The sequence below is a fragment of the Saimiri boliviensis genome, chromosome 10, assembly GCF_048565385.1.
Source record: "Saimiri boliviensis isolate mSaiBol1 chromosome 10, mSaiBol1.pri, whole genome shotgun sequence".
In the NCBI taxonomy this organism is placed as follows: domain Eukaryota; kingdom Metazoa; phylum Chordata; class Mammalia; order Primates; family Cebidae; genus Saimiri; species Saimiri boliviensis.
Genome location: NC_133458.1, coordinates 122338170 through 122354939, shown reverse-complemented (window position 1 = coordinate 122354939; position 16770 = coordinate 122338170). Strand labels below are relative to the sequence as shown.

General features: G+C 40.3%; 1 protein-coding gene across 2 annotated transcripts in view; it reads right to left on the bottom strand.

The window, feature by feature from the left end:
* NT5C3A (5'-nucleotidase, cytosolic IIIA) overlaps positions 1–10904 on the bottom strand; it is a 45163-nt gene extending 34259 nt beyond the window's left edge. The window contains exon 1 of one of the 2 annotated variants that reach the window (XM_039462146.2): positions 10623–10904. In XM_039462146.2, the coding sequence (XP_039318080.1) occupies positions 10623–10775 (153 nt within the window). In that variant the 5' untranslated portion in view covers positions 10776–10904. The remainder of the gene's footprint in view (positions 1–10622) is intronic. The other variant, XM_039462147.2, reaches the window with a different exon arrangement.
* Positions 10905–16770: the final 5866 nt, after the last annotated feature.

Here is a 16770-nt window from a genome sequence, read left to right as displayed (position 1 = left end):
TAAGACTTCTTTAAAGTTAGGTCATATGATTGGAAACCCATGAATGTGGAGCTCATAAGTTAGTTTTCAGAAATCTATAATGAATCACATGATCTATACTTGCTATTAAGTGTACTATAAGGGATTCAAAAGTGAGTAAAACTTATATGAAAGCTTTATTATCTATAACTTATGTTTCTTGTTTAGTTTTAGTCAAATTTCAGTAGCTCAGAATGAAATAATTATATAGGTAACGCCTCCAAGACCCCCTGGGTCACTTTAATCATCTCCAATGATTACAGCATGCAAACAGAATCAGGCTCTGTTTTCTACAGTGCTAAGTGCTCAGGTTACAAATTGTTGCTCAAAATTTGCCATAATGCTGGATATCTCCCCATATCCCATCTTTTTAAACTTTAAGAAAGATACATGACATAACTAAACATTCTGCTATCTCCAAGTCTGAGGGCTCAAATGGAATATTGTTTAGAGACAATGTTTTTAATGCATTACATAATTAAACCTACTTTAAGAGAGTATCATGTCTAAAAGTAAGTTGGACAAAATTAGCTTTATTAACAGAAGGGAGAAGATAGGACAATATTTACTGAACAACTACTATGTGGTAAGCACTGTTTGCAACTTTATGATTATCATCTCTTTTTTTCATTTTAATAATCCAGGAAGGCACTTAGAATAGTATACTGTTAGAATTCTACCAAACATAATTATTTTAAAACATCAGGTGAAATAAAATACAAACACTAAGAACATATTCTTAATTAATTATAATTATTAGGCCTTACAGCAACATTGCCTGACAAAGAGAATATATTCTTTTTTTTTTTTTTGAGACGGAGTTTCGCTCTTGTTACCCAGGCTGGAGTGCAATGGCGCGATCTCGGCTCACTGCAACCTCCGCCTCCTGGGTTCAGGCAATTCTGCTGCCTCAGCCTCCTGAGTAGCTGGGATTACAGGCATGCGCCACCATGCCCAGCTAATTTTTTGTATTTTTAGTAGAGACGGGGTTTCACCATGTTGACCAGGATGGTCTCGATCTCTTGACCTTGTGATCCGCCCGCCTCGGCCTCCCCAAGTGCTGGGATTACAGGCGTGAGCCACCGCGCCCGGCCCTGAGAATATATTCTTAATATAATACCCTGAAGTAAATGAGGCATAAGAGTATTTAGGTGAATCATCCCCATTCTAAATAATTGGAAATTGAAGTTTAGAAAAGTTTACTATCTTGTCCAAGGATAAACCAATAAAATGTGGCAGAGCTGAGATTTGAACCAAGGATTTACCAACTACTAAACTTTCAAAGACCATCCCATTCCCTTACAAGATTGTCTTCTGTTCAAGCCACAGATTACATCACTTGTTAAAAGAAAAAGATACTGTATACCATTACCAAATAAGCCACACACAGAGAATTGCAGAACAAAAATTATGGAATACTAGAGTTCGCTATCCTACCAAAATTAGGAACATGTGACAAAATCTCTTTTATACATATATTGTGCACAAAATAGAATCTTTATTCTATTTATCTGTCGTGGACAGACATCAAAATTTTAAAAATTGGCAACAAATTTACAGCTGTTTAAATTACCCAAACAGGGAAACTTTATCCAAAAGCTTCAGAATACAAGAATCAGACTGAATGCTGATTGTGCTACTTCCTAGCTAGTTCCTGAGTTAACAGAAAATTAGGAAAGTAACTGCCAGTTGGATTGTGTTCTAAGGATTAAATAAACACGTAGAATATACTTGGTGATAGCAGACAACTCTAAATTTTAGTTTTTCCCTAGTTACAGAATGATAGCACAGTGCCAAATTAACCCAAATGGGAATCAGTTTCTAAGTACTTTCTAGTTCTAGTCCCAGTGGAGCCTCCCTTTTTCTTAAGCTGACTACAGTGAGCATCTTTTGCAACATTTGGCTGTGCTGTGTATAATGCTTGGGTTCTCAACTTTTTCCCCATCTCATCAATGTTTTTCTAGCAACTTATTTCCCTTAGAACTCTAGCCATTTGATAGAGAAATCCATATAGACTGAAAAACTGAATCTTTGTTCATGGGGGAAAGATTGAGCCACTAACAATATGATATTGGAGGTAAGGGAGAGGCTGTGCCTTCTGACAAGGCAGTAGAGAAGACAGAACCGGGACAGGAAGGATCTTGCAGGCACTTGCTATCTACTTCCACCTAATTACAAGAAGGAACTTGACAAACAAATGAAGCAACTCTTCAATGAACTGCTAAACTACTTCGTAATCTATTAGCACCTTGAAAATGAGGAAGATAAACATATATGAAAAAAAGACAAAATGGCATTTAAGTCTATAATGGCAGAAGGTTATCGTACTTGGTTTAAATTGCATAGATTAATGGTTTAAGCAATTCTGAGAGTTAACTAAAAGTGCGTAATACATGAAAGATAATTTGATACAGAATAGCAGTGTGCCACAACAGCCAGAGAAGACTGCCACCTGCTGATGGAAAAACTGAATTGTGTAGATTTCCCTATTGTTTTTAAGGAGAGAGAGAGAAAGAGAGAAAACAAACAAAAAAAAAACACCAAAACACCTATCAGGTATGGTTTAATGACATTACATGTCAAATAAGTTGTTAGGCTGAAGATACAAACTACAAACTCTAATTTAAAAGAGAATAAAGATTAAAATAGGACTTAAGATTCTTTATATGTCTCTCTAATAATTCTAAATATGTGATGTCTGAACTATTTTTAAAGCAAACAAAAGAGGTAAATATGGAAACTATTTAACATAAAATACACAGGGAACATTCAAACTATGAAAATTAAAGATAATTCAAAACACTGTGCAAAAGGTATAAAGTCCTCTGTAACTCATCTCTTTTCTGACTTCCATTTTCCACCGCTCCTGTAACAGTTGAATACTTCATTATTTTTAATAGAGCCTTAATTTCTGCTCTCCACCTCCAGATTCTAATAATGTTAATTTAGTGTGTGCTCAGTTATCAGTTTAATTTATCAAAATGTATTCCAGATGGTATTGCTTACTTTAAAAACCATACCCAAGAGACTCTAGCAAATAAAGTGCAAATATCTTATACTGGTAATAGAGATGTTCTACAATGTAGTCCTGACGCTTTAGAAAATACAGTTGTTTTTAAAAAAAACAATTTAAAAAATATATAAAAGCAATACATGCTCATATGTCAAACAACATAAAATGTTAAAGGATGAAAAAGTTGAAGTCTCCCTTCCCAGTGTCATCCTCCCAAGTCCGATGTCATTAGTAAAACTAGAAGAAGCTTCTAATTTTTTTTTTTAAATATTTCTAATGACATAAGCATATACATGTGTATTTCTTTTGGGAGCACAACTGTTCTGCAACTTGCCTTTTCCCCTTGTCACCATTTCTTGAGCTTTTAAAAATGTTAACACAACCGGGTACGGTGGCTCACGCCTGTAATTCCAGCACTTTGGGAGGCTGAGGCAGGTGGATCACCTGAGGTCAGGAGTTCGAGAGCAGCCTGGCCAACATAGTGAAATCCCATATCTACTAAAAATACAAAATTAGCCAGGCATGGTGGCAGGAGCCTGTAATCACAACTACTCGGGAGGCTGAGGCACAAGAATCACCTGAAGCTGAGAGACAGAGGTTGCAGTGAGCCGAGATCACAACACTGCACTCCAGCCTGGGAGACAGAACAAGACTACGTCTCAAAGAAAAAAAAAAAAGTTAACTCATACAGATTTACCTTTTTTTCACAGCTGCTCAATATTTTATTATACAAATGCACCATCATTCATTTGACCCATGTATACTGCCTTTAATAAAGTAAATCAAAGTGCCTATGTTTCTAAATCCTCAACACTCTATTTAGTAATTGTCTGGCAGCCCCCATTCTAATTATTATTTGTGAACAAGTAACCAGGAAGTTTTGTTACACATAAAATTTACATTTTGCTGTGGTAAGAATCTGAATTGTTTAAACGACTCTCAAGCTTTAGCATGCATCAGAATCACCTGGAGGGCTTGTTAAAACAGATTGCTGGGCCCAACCTCAAAATTTCTGATTGTGTGTCTGGGGTAGGGCTAAATAACTTGCATATCCAATGATTCCTGCCCAATGCTGCTGCCACAGTCTGGGACCAATTAATGGCTAGTATTGGTAATCCTGGTGAAGAAAGTAAAAGGATTTAAAGATGTAATGAGGCTGAGCAACATAACAAGATCCTGTCTCTCCTCTCCCCCGCCCCAAACCCCCCCCCCCCCGCCCCCACACAGAGTCTTGCTCTGTTGCCCAGGGTAGAGTGCAATGGCTTGATGATCGCTTACTGCAACCTCCGCCTCCTGGGTTCAGGTGATTCTCCTGCCTCAGCCTCCCAAGTAGCTGTGATTACAGGCACATTTTTGTATTTTTAGTAGAGATGGGGTTTCACCATGTTGGCCAGGCTGGTCTCAATCTCTTGACCTCGTGATCCGCTCGCCTCAGCCTTCCAAAGTGCTGGGATTACAGGTGTGAGCCACTGCACCCAGTCACAAGACCCTGTCTCTAAAAATAAAATTAGCCAGGCACGGTGGCACATGTCTGTATTCCCAGCTACTCAGGAGGCTAAGGTGGGAGGATGGTTTGAGTCCAGGAGGTGAAGGCTACAGTGAGCTATGACTGTACCACTGCACTCCAGCCTTCCTCACAGAGCGTGATACTGTTTCTTAAAATAAATGAATGAATGAAAGAAGTAATGGCTTTTAGCCAGAATGAAATTTTTGAATAAATTTAAAATGTAAGTATCCAGCTCAAAGGGGGCTCCATCTGTTAGGTAAGTGAATTCACAACAAAAGGAAAGAGGAAAAAAAATTTTTTAAGCTAAAACTGTTTCAGGAAGTAACTGTTTTTAGCTAACATAAAAGTGGCTCACTAGATAAGAGAACAACGATTCATTAAAGTTTAAAATGTGGTTAACTTGTGGCATGAGGATAATCTACAGGAAACATGTGACAAACATGATTTGAAAGGACAAAGTCATATATACCTGGTACAAACACTTCCATGTTTGCAAATTTGGGGATTCAAGATCATCTTGACTAAGTCTTGATAATATTAAGGGTTTAATGGTCTGGGCATGGTGGCTCATACCTATAATCCTAGGGAGGTAGAGGTAGGAGGATTGCTTAAGCCCAGGAGTTTGAAACCAGCCTGAGCAACATGGCAAAACTCTATCTCTACAAAAAATATAAAAATAATCCAGGCATGTAAGCAGAAAATTCAGCTTGACTGAAACAGGTATGTTCTTCCTTGCTTCTGCCTTTCTGCTGCCTGGAACATGGACGCATTGGCCATGACTGCAACGACTATCTTATGATCATGAAGAATAGACAAGGGAAATGTGAAAGACCTATTCCTTGATATCCTATGGCCCTAATTAATACAAGCAACTGCCTGTTTTTTGTAATTCTCGTTCCATTAGAAAAATAAAAGTGATTGTTTATTAAAGTCATTATTTTGGGGTCTCTCTTTCTCTTAGTTGAATGCAACTAATTTTAAAACAGACCAGCCAGTCGGGTGGCTCAAGCCTGTAATCCCAGCACTTTGGAAGGCCGAGTGGGAAGATTGCTTGAGCCCAGGATTTTGAAACCAGCCTGGGCCACACAGCAAAATTCTGCCTCTACAAAAAAATAAAAAATTAGCCAAGCATAGTGACACATGCCTATATTCCCAGCTACTTGGGAGGCTAAGGCAGGAGGAACACTTGAACCCAGGAGTTTGAGGTTACAGTGAGCTATCATCATGCCACTGCACTCCAGCCCAGGCAACAGAATGAGACCTTGTCTCAAAAATAAATAAGACAAAAACAAAACAAAACAAAGCACACGGCCAGACCCTCAAGAAACTTAAATAATAATAAACAATACAAGACACTGTATAAATTGCTAAATTACGAGAAATCATCAGGAAATGTCATAGGAATTCAGAGAAAATGTTTTATAAACAAATCAAGAATTCAAAAATTGAGATATGGAGATATTGAAGTCTGTCTGGGTATGATGGTTCATATCTTTAATCCCAGCACTTTGGGCAGCCAGGTGGAAAAATTGCTTGAGCACAGGAGTTTAAGACTAGCCTGGGCAAATAGTGAGACCCTGTCTCTCCAAAAAAAAAAAAAAAAAAAAAAAATTAAACTTAGCCAGGTGTGGTGGCATGTGCCTGTAGTCTCAGCTACCTGGGAGGCTGAAGTGGGAGGATTGCTTGAGCTCAGGAGTTTGAGGCTGCAGTGAGCCATGATCACTCCATTGCACTCCAGCCTGGAAGCAGGGTGAGACCTAGTCTAAAATAAAATAAAGTGCCTATTTGATTCACTAAAGCAATTGTTTAAAACTTGGGTTGTTTCTCCCTTCCTTTTTAAAATACAGACTCAATAGTGGACTTTTGATTCACTCAGTATAAAACCCAGAAAACATCTGATATTTTGTTTTGTTTTCTTTTTTTTTTTTTTCTTTTCTTTTTTTGAGGCAGAGTTTCACTCTTGTTGACCAGGTTGGAGTGCAATAGTGAGATCTTGGTTCACTGCAACCTCTGCCTGACAAGTTCAAGTGATTCTCCTGCCTCAGCCTCCCAAGTAGTTGGGATTACAGGCATGCACCACCACACCCAGCTAATTTTTACGTTTTTAGTAGAGATAGGGTTTCTCCATGTTGTAGACATGGGGCATTATTTTTAGTTTTTCTATTTTGTTCCATTGATCTATATGTCATATCATATTAGCTGGATAGAAGGACAGAATGAAGTAGGTGGAGGCAATTAATATAAGGCTGCAAATATTAAGGTGTAACATAAATAAGAATATAGAGAATAAGTAACTATACCTCAATATAGGTAGTACGCTCTTCCAGGAAAGACAGAGATGTTCTGTATTTCCTTCAAAAGGCACCTGTCCACATCCTCCCTGGAACTTTGCTAGACTGATAATTCTTTCTCCTCCTCTTTAACCATTTGCTTTTCACTACTCCTCTGCACACCAACATACTCATGTGGCAACCATTCAAAAAATAAAACAAAATGCCCATCATCAGTACAACTGTTCCCTCTATTAAAGTCATTTTTTAGTTTTCTTCACTTCTTTGTTTCACCAATGGCAGCTCAACTCACGGCTACCATAGCCTCTAAGACCAAATTCTGACCTTGTCATCAACTTCTAACCTTAGAAAAGATGAACACAGCTAATTCTGCCCCTTCTTTTGAAACATTTCCTGTTAGTCCACCTCTGACAGCTTTCAGTGTCTTTACTGAACACTCCCTTAAATGTTAGGCTTTGCCAAGTTTTCTGTTTTCTTCCCGTTGTAAAACTATGGATGAGAAATCATATCCATCCCCATACATGCCATTGAGAGGCTAGACATTTTGGAAAATATTATTTCTAGCCCCAACTTATCTTTAGAGCACCAGCCTTCCATTTTTAGTTGCTGTTGCTAATAATAAGTAATGTATATATTGGTTACTATGGGCCAGGCACTCTTCTAAGCACTTTAAGTATATTAACTAATTCATGAACATTTCTACTTGGTCATTTTTTGATCAACTCAAATTTCATATGACTTAAAGTGAACTTGTTATTCCACATTTCCTTTACTTCCTGGCTACTTTCCAAAACTGCCCCTTTTTCCTCCTCTTCATCTTAGCTTATAACAAACCCAGAATCAGCAGTTACCTGATAACCTTAAAGTTATTTCTCCTTATAATTAATCCCTTTATATTTAATAATCATAAATAAGCTCTGAAAGAAAGCAATTATGTTCTAGGCAATGGGTTATCTCATTTAATCTTCACAACTAACCTATGAGGTAAGTACTATCATTATCTCCCAATTAATAGATGAAAAATGGGAGACTCACAGAGCTTAAGTAACTTGCCCAAGGTCACATGGCTTGATAAATGAGAAAAGCTAGATTCAAAGCTAAAGTCTGTATGACTTTACAGTCTGCACTGCCACAAAGCCCCGTTGATTTTATCTCTGAAATGTTTGTCTCCTGATCCCTTATTTCCATCCTTATTGCTAGTGGCATAGGTTAAGGCTCCTAACCGTCTGTCATAAGAAATACTGCAAACCTCTTACATTTATTTCTTTCCAGGACCTTCCTTTCCAATTCACCTTATCTTATCTTCATAAAACACAGTGTTGGTTTTTTTTTGTTTGTTTGTTTTGAGACTCTGGGTGACTGTTACCCAAGCTTGAGTGCAGTCATGTGATAATGGCTCACTGTAGCCTCAACCACCTGGACTCAAGAGATTCCCCCAAGTGGTTGGGACTACAGGTGCATGCCACTGCACTGGCTAATGTTTTTAATTTTTGTAGAGAAACAGTCTCCCTATGTTGCCCAGGCTAGTCTCGAACTCCTGGGTTCAAGGGATCCTCCTGCCCCAGCCTCCCAAAGTGCTGGGTATGTGGGCATGAGCCACCATACCCTGCCAAAGCAAACCTTTGATGATCCCTTGTTGCCTGTAAAATAAAGAGTGAAATCTTTATAATGGCTTTACAAAATTCCTGGCTATGACTGGCTTCCTCTGTACATTAATCTTGCTGCCCTACAGGATATTTCAGCTGTAGCATACACAACCCACCAGCAACTTCCTCAAGTCTCTCAATTAAAAACTCTTGAAAGACAACGCATCATTTTGAGCCAAGTCCTGGAAGTCATTGGTTTTCTTAGTCAGTTAGATAGGCCCAACTTGTTAGGTAGTTAACTCTATCAGCTGTGACCAATACGAGCTATGTCTATTGGACAGCATGAGTTTGCAGAGATTTTTCTGAGGGAGGAGGGTAGAGGATAGGCAGAACAGACCTACATTATTACAGAAAGATAGAACTAGGATTCCAACCCAGGTCTTCTGACCTCCAGTCAAATATTTCTCCCACCTGAAGAAGCAACCTATTAAAATTATAAAAGTTAACATAAAGCTCTTCTCACTTTTTCCGCTGAAAAGCCATTAGCAGGTTACACATATATTACAATCTGAATTAATAAATTACATATACATGCAAATATTGACTGATTTCTTTAGTACAAATAAATTGGTATTCTTGATAGGTCTTCAACATTTGTCACAAAGATAGCAAACTGTTCCTATGATGGTATCATTGAAGGATTTTGTGAAAACATTGATTTTTAATCTTACTTGGTTTACAGAAGTGGTATAACAGACCAATCCACAGTTTAAGCACACACAGGAAGACATGGCTTTTTTTTTTTTTTTTTTTTTTTCCCCTAAATAGGCATTATTAACCTTAAGTTGTGGGCAAAAGAAAGCCTTTGAAGTTTCCTAAGCAGGAAAGCAACAAGAGCAAAATGAAACTTCTGAAATAAAACCATTTGCTGCTGTGGGCATACAGAGGTGGGGAAATGAATTTTAATAAGCCTTTATAATTATTAAGACCGTTTAAGAATAAATTAATTCAAAATTAAGGAATACTATAGGACTATGAGACAAGTGAGATTTTTTTTTTTTTTTTTAAGAGACAGGGTCTTGCTGTGTTTCCCAGGCTGGAGTGCAGTAGCTATTCACGGCTGTGATTATGGCCTTGAATTCCCAGACTTAAGTGATCCTCCTCTCAGTCTCCCAAATAGCTGGGACACTGGCTACTTTTACTTATGTAAATATGTCTGTATTCAACCTGGGGTCAATACAACCAACAGAACAAATCGTGTCTTTTCATCAGTTTGAACATATTGCAGGTGTTGAGAAATTCCAAGTACTACAAACTAAAATTATATTATTTAGTGTAGATGGTAAATTTTCTATCATAATCATCTGACCCCAAATATTCACATGTATAGCTACAGCACATGATCGGGCGTATATCCAGAATTATGCATTTCAGGAAATACATAAGCATGCAAGTTTGTGCAAGAACCGTCTTCCTGAGTGGGATCCAATTAAAATACAAACGAAACTAAATATCCTCAATTTTGAAACAAATTACTTATAATGTATCTCAAATGGATTTCTTGAGCCACCCTCTTCGATAAAAAATAAAATTCGAAAATGTATACAAGAGCTTTGGGGTGTTAAGATGAACACAAAGATACTTCATGGGAGTTTTGAGACAAGAAGGAATACATTCAAATACAAAATAAACTATCCCGACTTTCTCCTGAGTTGACTGTCATTATTGTAAAACGTATTGCACATTTTCATAATCTAACTCATGGCAGCCCCAACGTAAACAACTAGTCCTCTGCGAGAATTGCAACTGGTTTAGCCGCAGCGGTTTGACGCGGATGCGCGGGCAAGGCGAGAGCAAGCGACCTGCCCGGGACAGGCAGCACATCTCCAGAGAAACGGGTTTTGCAGCACGAGGTAGCCTGTATCCGATTCATCTCTTTTCTGCCTTGCTCCTTCAAATGGAAACGTTAACAAAGGCCACAGGCAGCCGAGGGCCGCAGCCGGAGACCTAGCCCTTGTCACCGAGCTCCGGAGTGGCCGCACGCGGGGCGGCCGGGTCCCCCAAGCTGCGCGTCCCGAGCTAGCGAGACCCCACCCCAGCAGGCGACGCCGGCGGCTCACGGTCGCGCCGAGCAGCGGCTCAGCACCGGCGGAAGAGGCCCAACCTGCTCCTCGCGTGCTCTGGCCGCGCCGAGCCCCCACACTCACCATCTCGATGATCTTGGTCTTCCGCCCAGTCTTCCTCTTCAAGGTGAATATGTACTGAGCCAGCACCACCCCCGCCACCAGGGCGCACACGCTGGCGCTCGCTACCGCGCCCACTCTCGCTACGGCCGCGCGGTCCATGGACTGGGCCCTCATGCGCGTCCTGGCAGGAAAAAAACAGGCGACTCCAGGATACTGTGAGTCTCGGAAGCGCGGGATCCCACAGCACCAAGGACGAGCCCGCGCCGCGCAGCTCAGCTCCGCCCCCACAAAGCCCCTCCTACGGGGATCGATGGGAGAGGCGGGGACGCAGCGGGAGGGGCGTGGCCTGCGCCTGTAGCCCACGCTGGAGGCGGGCCTTACGCAGAAAAAGGGTCCGAGGAACTGCTGCCAGGACGGAGTAGAGGATCGCAGTAATTATCCCTCTCTGCTAATGAGGATTAGTCTGTGGTTCACTCCAGGCCCGCCCAGTAGAAATCTAATTCCAGCCGCATCCGGCTCAGAAGTCGGTCTCTGCCTTCTCGCCTCAGCCGCTCTGGACTGCAGTCCCCAGAAGGAGGCGCGGCGCGGCGCGGCGCGGCGTGACCTGCGCAGTGGCATCCGTTGTAAGTGCTATGGCAACAGGGCCAAGATGGCTCGGAGTTAGGCTGGAGAGGGGAGGTGTCCCTTCCGCCGCCGTCGTCAGGTTTCTGTGACCTCCCATTCGCCACCTCCGCCATCCTTTCCTTCTATGTGTGAGCGGAAGGACTTGCAGTTGTTCTCGCCTGCCTACTGTCTTTCAAGGGATGGATGCCGTTTCCTCTGCTGATCCCTGGGGGTGACGGCGGGGGTGGGGGCCGTAGGGGAGCTTGTTGGGGGAATTGCTCCAACTCTGTGGAGCGGATGGTGCTGCCTGGTGGGGCTCTCTCTTTGCCTGGGACGTGGAACAACTTTCGCCAGAGGACAAGAGGAAATAGTTGTAGGGGCGGAAAAATTCTTTCTAGCCTTCTAGGTTATTTGGCTGGTCTACAAATTAAATTGATGTTAGACAGAGGCACATGAGAAAAACGATTTGTAGACGGAAAGGTGAAATAACAAGCTCTAAAACTTAAAGAAATCATGGTTAGATTTATTATCTGCCAGGTTTGAGGACTTAAACCTGGGAACGCAGACTCAGTATAGACCGAGAACGTGTCCTCAAGGAAGTTAGCTGGGAGTGTAACCTGAGGAAGACTGAGTTTTAAAACCCAGAATATAGCCGGGCGCGGTGGCTCAAGCCTGTGATCCCAGCACTTCGGGAGGCCGAGGCAGGTGGATCACGAGGTCAAAAGATCGAGACCAGCCTGGTCAACATGGTGAAAACCCGTCTCTACTAAAAATACAAAACATTAGCTGGGCATGGTGGCGCGTTCCTGTAATCCCAGCTACTCAGGAGGTTGAGGCAGGAGAATTGCTTGAACCCAGGAGGCGGAGGTTGCGGTGAGCCGAGATCTGGCCATTGCACTCCAGCCTGGGTAAGGAGTGAAACTCCGTCTCAAAAAAAAAAACCACACAAAAAAACCGCAGAATATTTGATTATCAATAACTCTATTATTTTGCCGTTTTGTCCCCAAAGTAATTTTTTATGAATCCAGTTTTGCACCAAATAGCACCATGACTTAAATGTCTGATAGTGAGGCCTAAGGTGGTCACAGTCTCATTTATATTTCTTTCTCAAGAAAAACATCTTTTTTTCCATATATTACATATTATTTTGAATGGGTAGAGACTAAAGCCATGTTTCTATAATTTCAGGACTTTAAACATTTTGTAGACAATAACATTCGTCTTGAATCTGTGTACAGTCTAAAACAGAAATGGAGTTCCAAATGTTGTTTTTGTAATATGGCCCCTCAACTGCACATGGGAAGAATGTGGGTACTCTTAAATATGATTTATATTTTAACTAGTTATATTGTAGGTCTGATTATCATGTATATGGGATGTTAAAGCTGTGGGAGTATACTCAATTAGACTACAACCCCTGGTAGTAAATTTCCAGGAGGAAACGGGGTCCATTTGTTTTTGATAAGTGTGAACTTTGTGTTTCTGAATCTAAGAGGGTTGGCTATGTTTGGAGACAGTCTCAGCTTCTATGTGAATTAGCATATTAATTAATCTTGTTGAAAGAGATGGAAGATCTTGATATGGTTTGGCTCTGTCTCCACCCAGATCTCATCCTGAATTGTACTCCTGTAATTCCCATGTGTTGTGGGAGGGACCTGGTGGGAGATAACTGAATCATTGGGGTAGTTTCTCCCATACTGTTCTTGTGGTATCGAGTAAGTCTCACAAGATCTGATGGTTTTATCAGGGGTTTCTGCCTTTGCATCTTCCTCATTCTTTCTTTGCCTGCTGCCATCCATGTAAGATGGGACTTGCTCCTCCTTGCCTTCTGCCATGATTGTGAGGCTTCCCCTCTTTCTTTTGTAAATTGCCCAGCCTAGGGTGTATCTTTATCAGCAACATGAAAACAGACTAATATAGATCTCTAGAAAGAGAGCTACAAAATATTGATGAAAGAAATCAGGCCAGGTGAGGTGGCCTGTGCCTGTAATCTCAGTACTTTGCAAGGCTAAGGTGGGGGGATTGCTTGAGGTCACAAGTTTGAGACCACTTTGGACAACATAGCAAGACCCTATCTCTACAAACTCTGCAAAACCAAAGAAATTAGCTGGGCATGGTGCCACATGCCTGTAGTCCCAGCTACTCAGGAGGCTGAGGTGGAAGGATTGCTGGATCCTAGCCTAGCCATTGGAGGCTGCAGTGAGCTATGATTATACACTCCTGCCTTGGTGAGAAAGTGAGACTCTGTCTCAAGAAAAAAGAAAAAGAAAGGAAAGGAAGGAAAGAAAAAAGAAAGAAATAATAGATGATACAAACAAATGGAAAAACATCCCATGCTCCAGGATTGGAAGAATTAATGTCATCAAAATGACCATACTGGCCAAAGCAGTTCAAATTCAACAATACAGATTCAGCAATATAAATTCAGCAAATGCAGATTCAACATAATACCTGGCAAACTACCAACATCATTCTTCATGGAATTAGAAAAAACAATCCTAAAATTCACATGAAACCATAGTAGGGCCAAAATAGCCAGCACAATCCTAAACAAAAGGAGTAAAGCTAAAGGTAGCACAGTTTGACTTTAAATTATACAAAACCATAGTAAACAACACAGCATGGTACTGGTATAAAAACAGATATGACATACAGATCAATGGAACAAAATAGAGAAACTAGAAATAATGCCCCATATCTATAACAAACTGCTATTTGACAAAATGTACACTGGCAAAAGGGTATCCTATTCAATAAATGGTGCTAAGAGAATTTTAGAGCCATATGCAAAAGAATGAATCTGGACTCTTGTCTCTCATCATATGCAAAAATTAACCAAGATAGATTTAAGACTTAAATGTAAGACCTGAAACTATAAAAATCCTAGAAGAAACCCTGGGAAAAATTCTTCTGGACATTTGCCTAGGCAAGTAATTTATGACTAGGTCCTCAAAAGGAAACATCAAAAATGGAAAACAAAAGTTGACAAACGGGACTTCATTAAGCTAAAAAGCGTCTACACGACAAAACAAATAATCAACAAACTAAGCATTCAACCTATAGAATGGGAGAAAATATTTGCAAAGAATGCATGTGACAAAGGGTGACTATTCAGAATCTACAAGAAACTCAAACTGGTCAACAAGAAAAAAATACCATTGAAAAGTGACCATACTGCCCTTCTCATGAAGAACATGAACAAACATTTTTCAAGAGAAGACATACAAATGACCAACAAGCATATGAAAAAATGCTCCACATTACTGATCATCAGAGAAATGCAAATCAAAACCACAATGTGTTACCATTTCACACCAGTCAGAATGGCTTTTATTAAAAAGGCAAAACATAACATGCTGGTGAGGCTCTGGGGAAAAGAGAATGTCTAAACACTATTGGTGGGAATGTAAATTAGTTCAGCCACTGTGTAAAGCAGTTTGGACATTTCTCAGTGTAAAACAACTACAAGTCAACCCAGCAATCTCATTACTGGGTATATATTCAAAAGAAAATAAATTATTCTACCAAAAAGACACACACATTTGCATGTTCATCACTGCACTCTTCACAAGAGCAAAGATGTGGAATCAACGTAGGTGTCCATCAACAATGAATTGGTTAAGAAAAATGTGGTAGCCGGGTGCGGTGGCTCAAGCCTGTAATCCCAGCACTTTGGGAGGCTGAGGCAGGTGGATCACGAGGTCAAGAGATCGAGACCATCCCGGTCAACATGGTGAAACCCCGTCTCTACTGTAAATACAAAAAATTAGCTGGGCATGGTGGCACATGCCTGTAATCCCAGCTACTCAGGAGGCTGAGGCAGGAGAATTGCCTGAACCCAGGAGGCAGAGGTTGCGGTGAGCCGAGATCGCGCCATTGCACTCCAGCCTGGGTAGCAAGAGCGAAACTCCATCTCAAAAAAAAAAAAAAAAAAAAGAAAAATGTGGTACATAGACACCATGGAATACTACATAGCCATAAAAAAGGACAAAATCATGTCATTTGCAGCAACATTGATGCAGCTGGAGGCCATTATCCTAAGCAAATGAATGCAGGAATAGAAAACCAAGTGCTGCATGTTTTCTTATAAATGAGAGCTAAACATTGAGTACTCATGGATATAAAGACAATGATAGACAATGGGAATTATCAGGAGTGGAGTATGGGGGAAGGGTTGAATAACTATTGGGTAGTAAGCTCAGTGCCTGCATGACAGGACCAATCATACCTGACATCCTAATGGGATGTCTAGAAGTGGCTAAAATTCAGCATTATGCAATATACCCAGGTAACAAACCTGTGCATGTCCCCTCTGAATCTAAAAGAAAAGTCAAAACTATAAAAAATACATAAATAAAAAATAAAAAGAAGACATAGATGTTGGTGAGATGCAGAGAAAAGGGAATATATATATATATATATATATATATATATATATATATATATGTTGGTGGAGATGTAAATTAGTACAACCTTTATGGAAAACAGGTTTCTTGAAGAACTAAAAATAGAACTGCTGTTTGATTCAGCAATCTCCCTACTGGGTATCTACCCAAAGGAAAAGAAATCATTGTATTTAAAAAGCACGTGTACTAATATGTTTATTGCAGCATTATTCCCAATCATAAAGTCATGGAATCAACTTAAATGCTCATCAGTAGATGATTGGATTAAAAATATTATGTGTGTGTGTGTGTGTATGTATAATGGAATACTACTCAGCAATAAAATGTGTTTTGCAGCAACATAGATGGAACTGCAGACCATTTTCTTTAGTGAAATGACTCAAACAAAATTTAAAATTTTCTTACTTATAAGTGGGAGCCAAATAATGTGTGCATATAGACACACAGAGTGGAATAATAGACACTGGAGACTCCAAGTGCAAGGGTGGGGGGACAGGATGAATACCACCTATAGATACAATGTATACTGTTCTGGTAATGGGTGCACTAAAAGCCCAGTTTTTCCCACTACTCAAATATATTCATGTAACACAACTACACTTGTACCCCTAAATCCATAAAAATAAAAAATAGAACTAAAAAAATGTGAATTTGGACACATGTTCTTGTTCACTATTGGACCTTAGCATTTTCCCTCATAAATTGAGCAGTTTGATTTACCACATTAAAATAGCATCATTATTGGCCAGGCGCGGTGGCTCATGCCTGTAATCCTAGCACTTTGGGAGGCCGAGGTGGATGGATCACCTGAGGTCAGGAGTTCAAGACCAGCCTGGCCATCATGGTGAAGCCCCAGCTTTAAAAAAAAAATAATAACATCTTTATCTTTTCAGGCAGCTGCCTAGCCTTTATTTCCCGGAAGAGTACCCTGTTTAGCTTAAATTTAGGTAAGTATTGATATATTTTTTTGAGAATGCCTTTTTTTCATTATATGCACCCTTGACTTGCCCTAACACCCCCAAAATCCTGCACGTGTTGCCCCTAAGGATCTCTACATTACTTGGCCGGTGTTGCCATATCTACCAAAAATGTCGTTGCCACTGGGTGTTTATGGCAGAGGTGCAGTTTGGGTATAAGTTATGAACCCCAAAATATTGAGT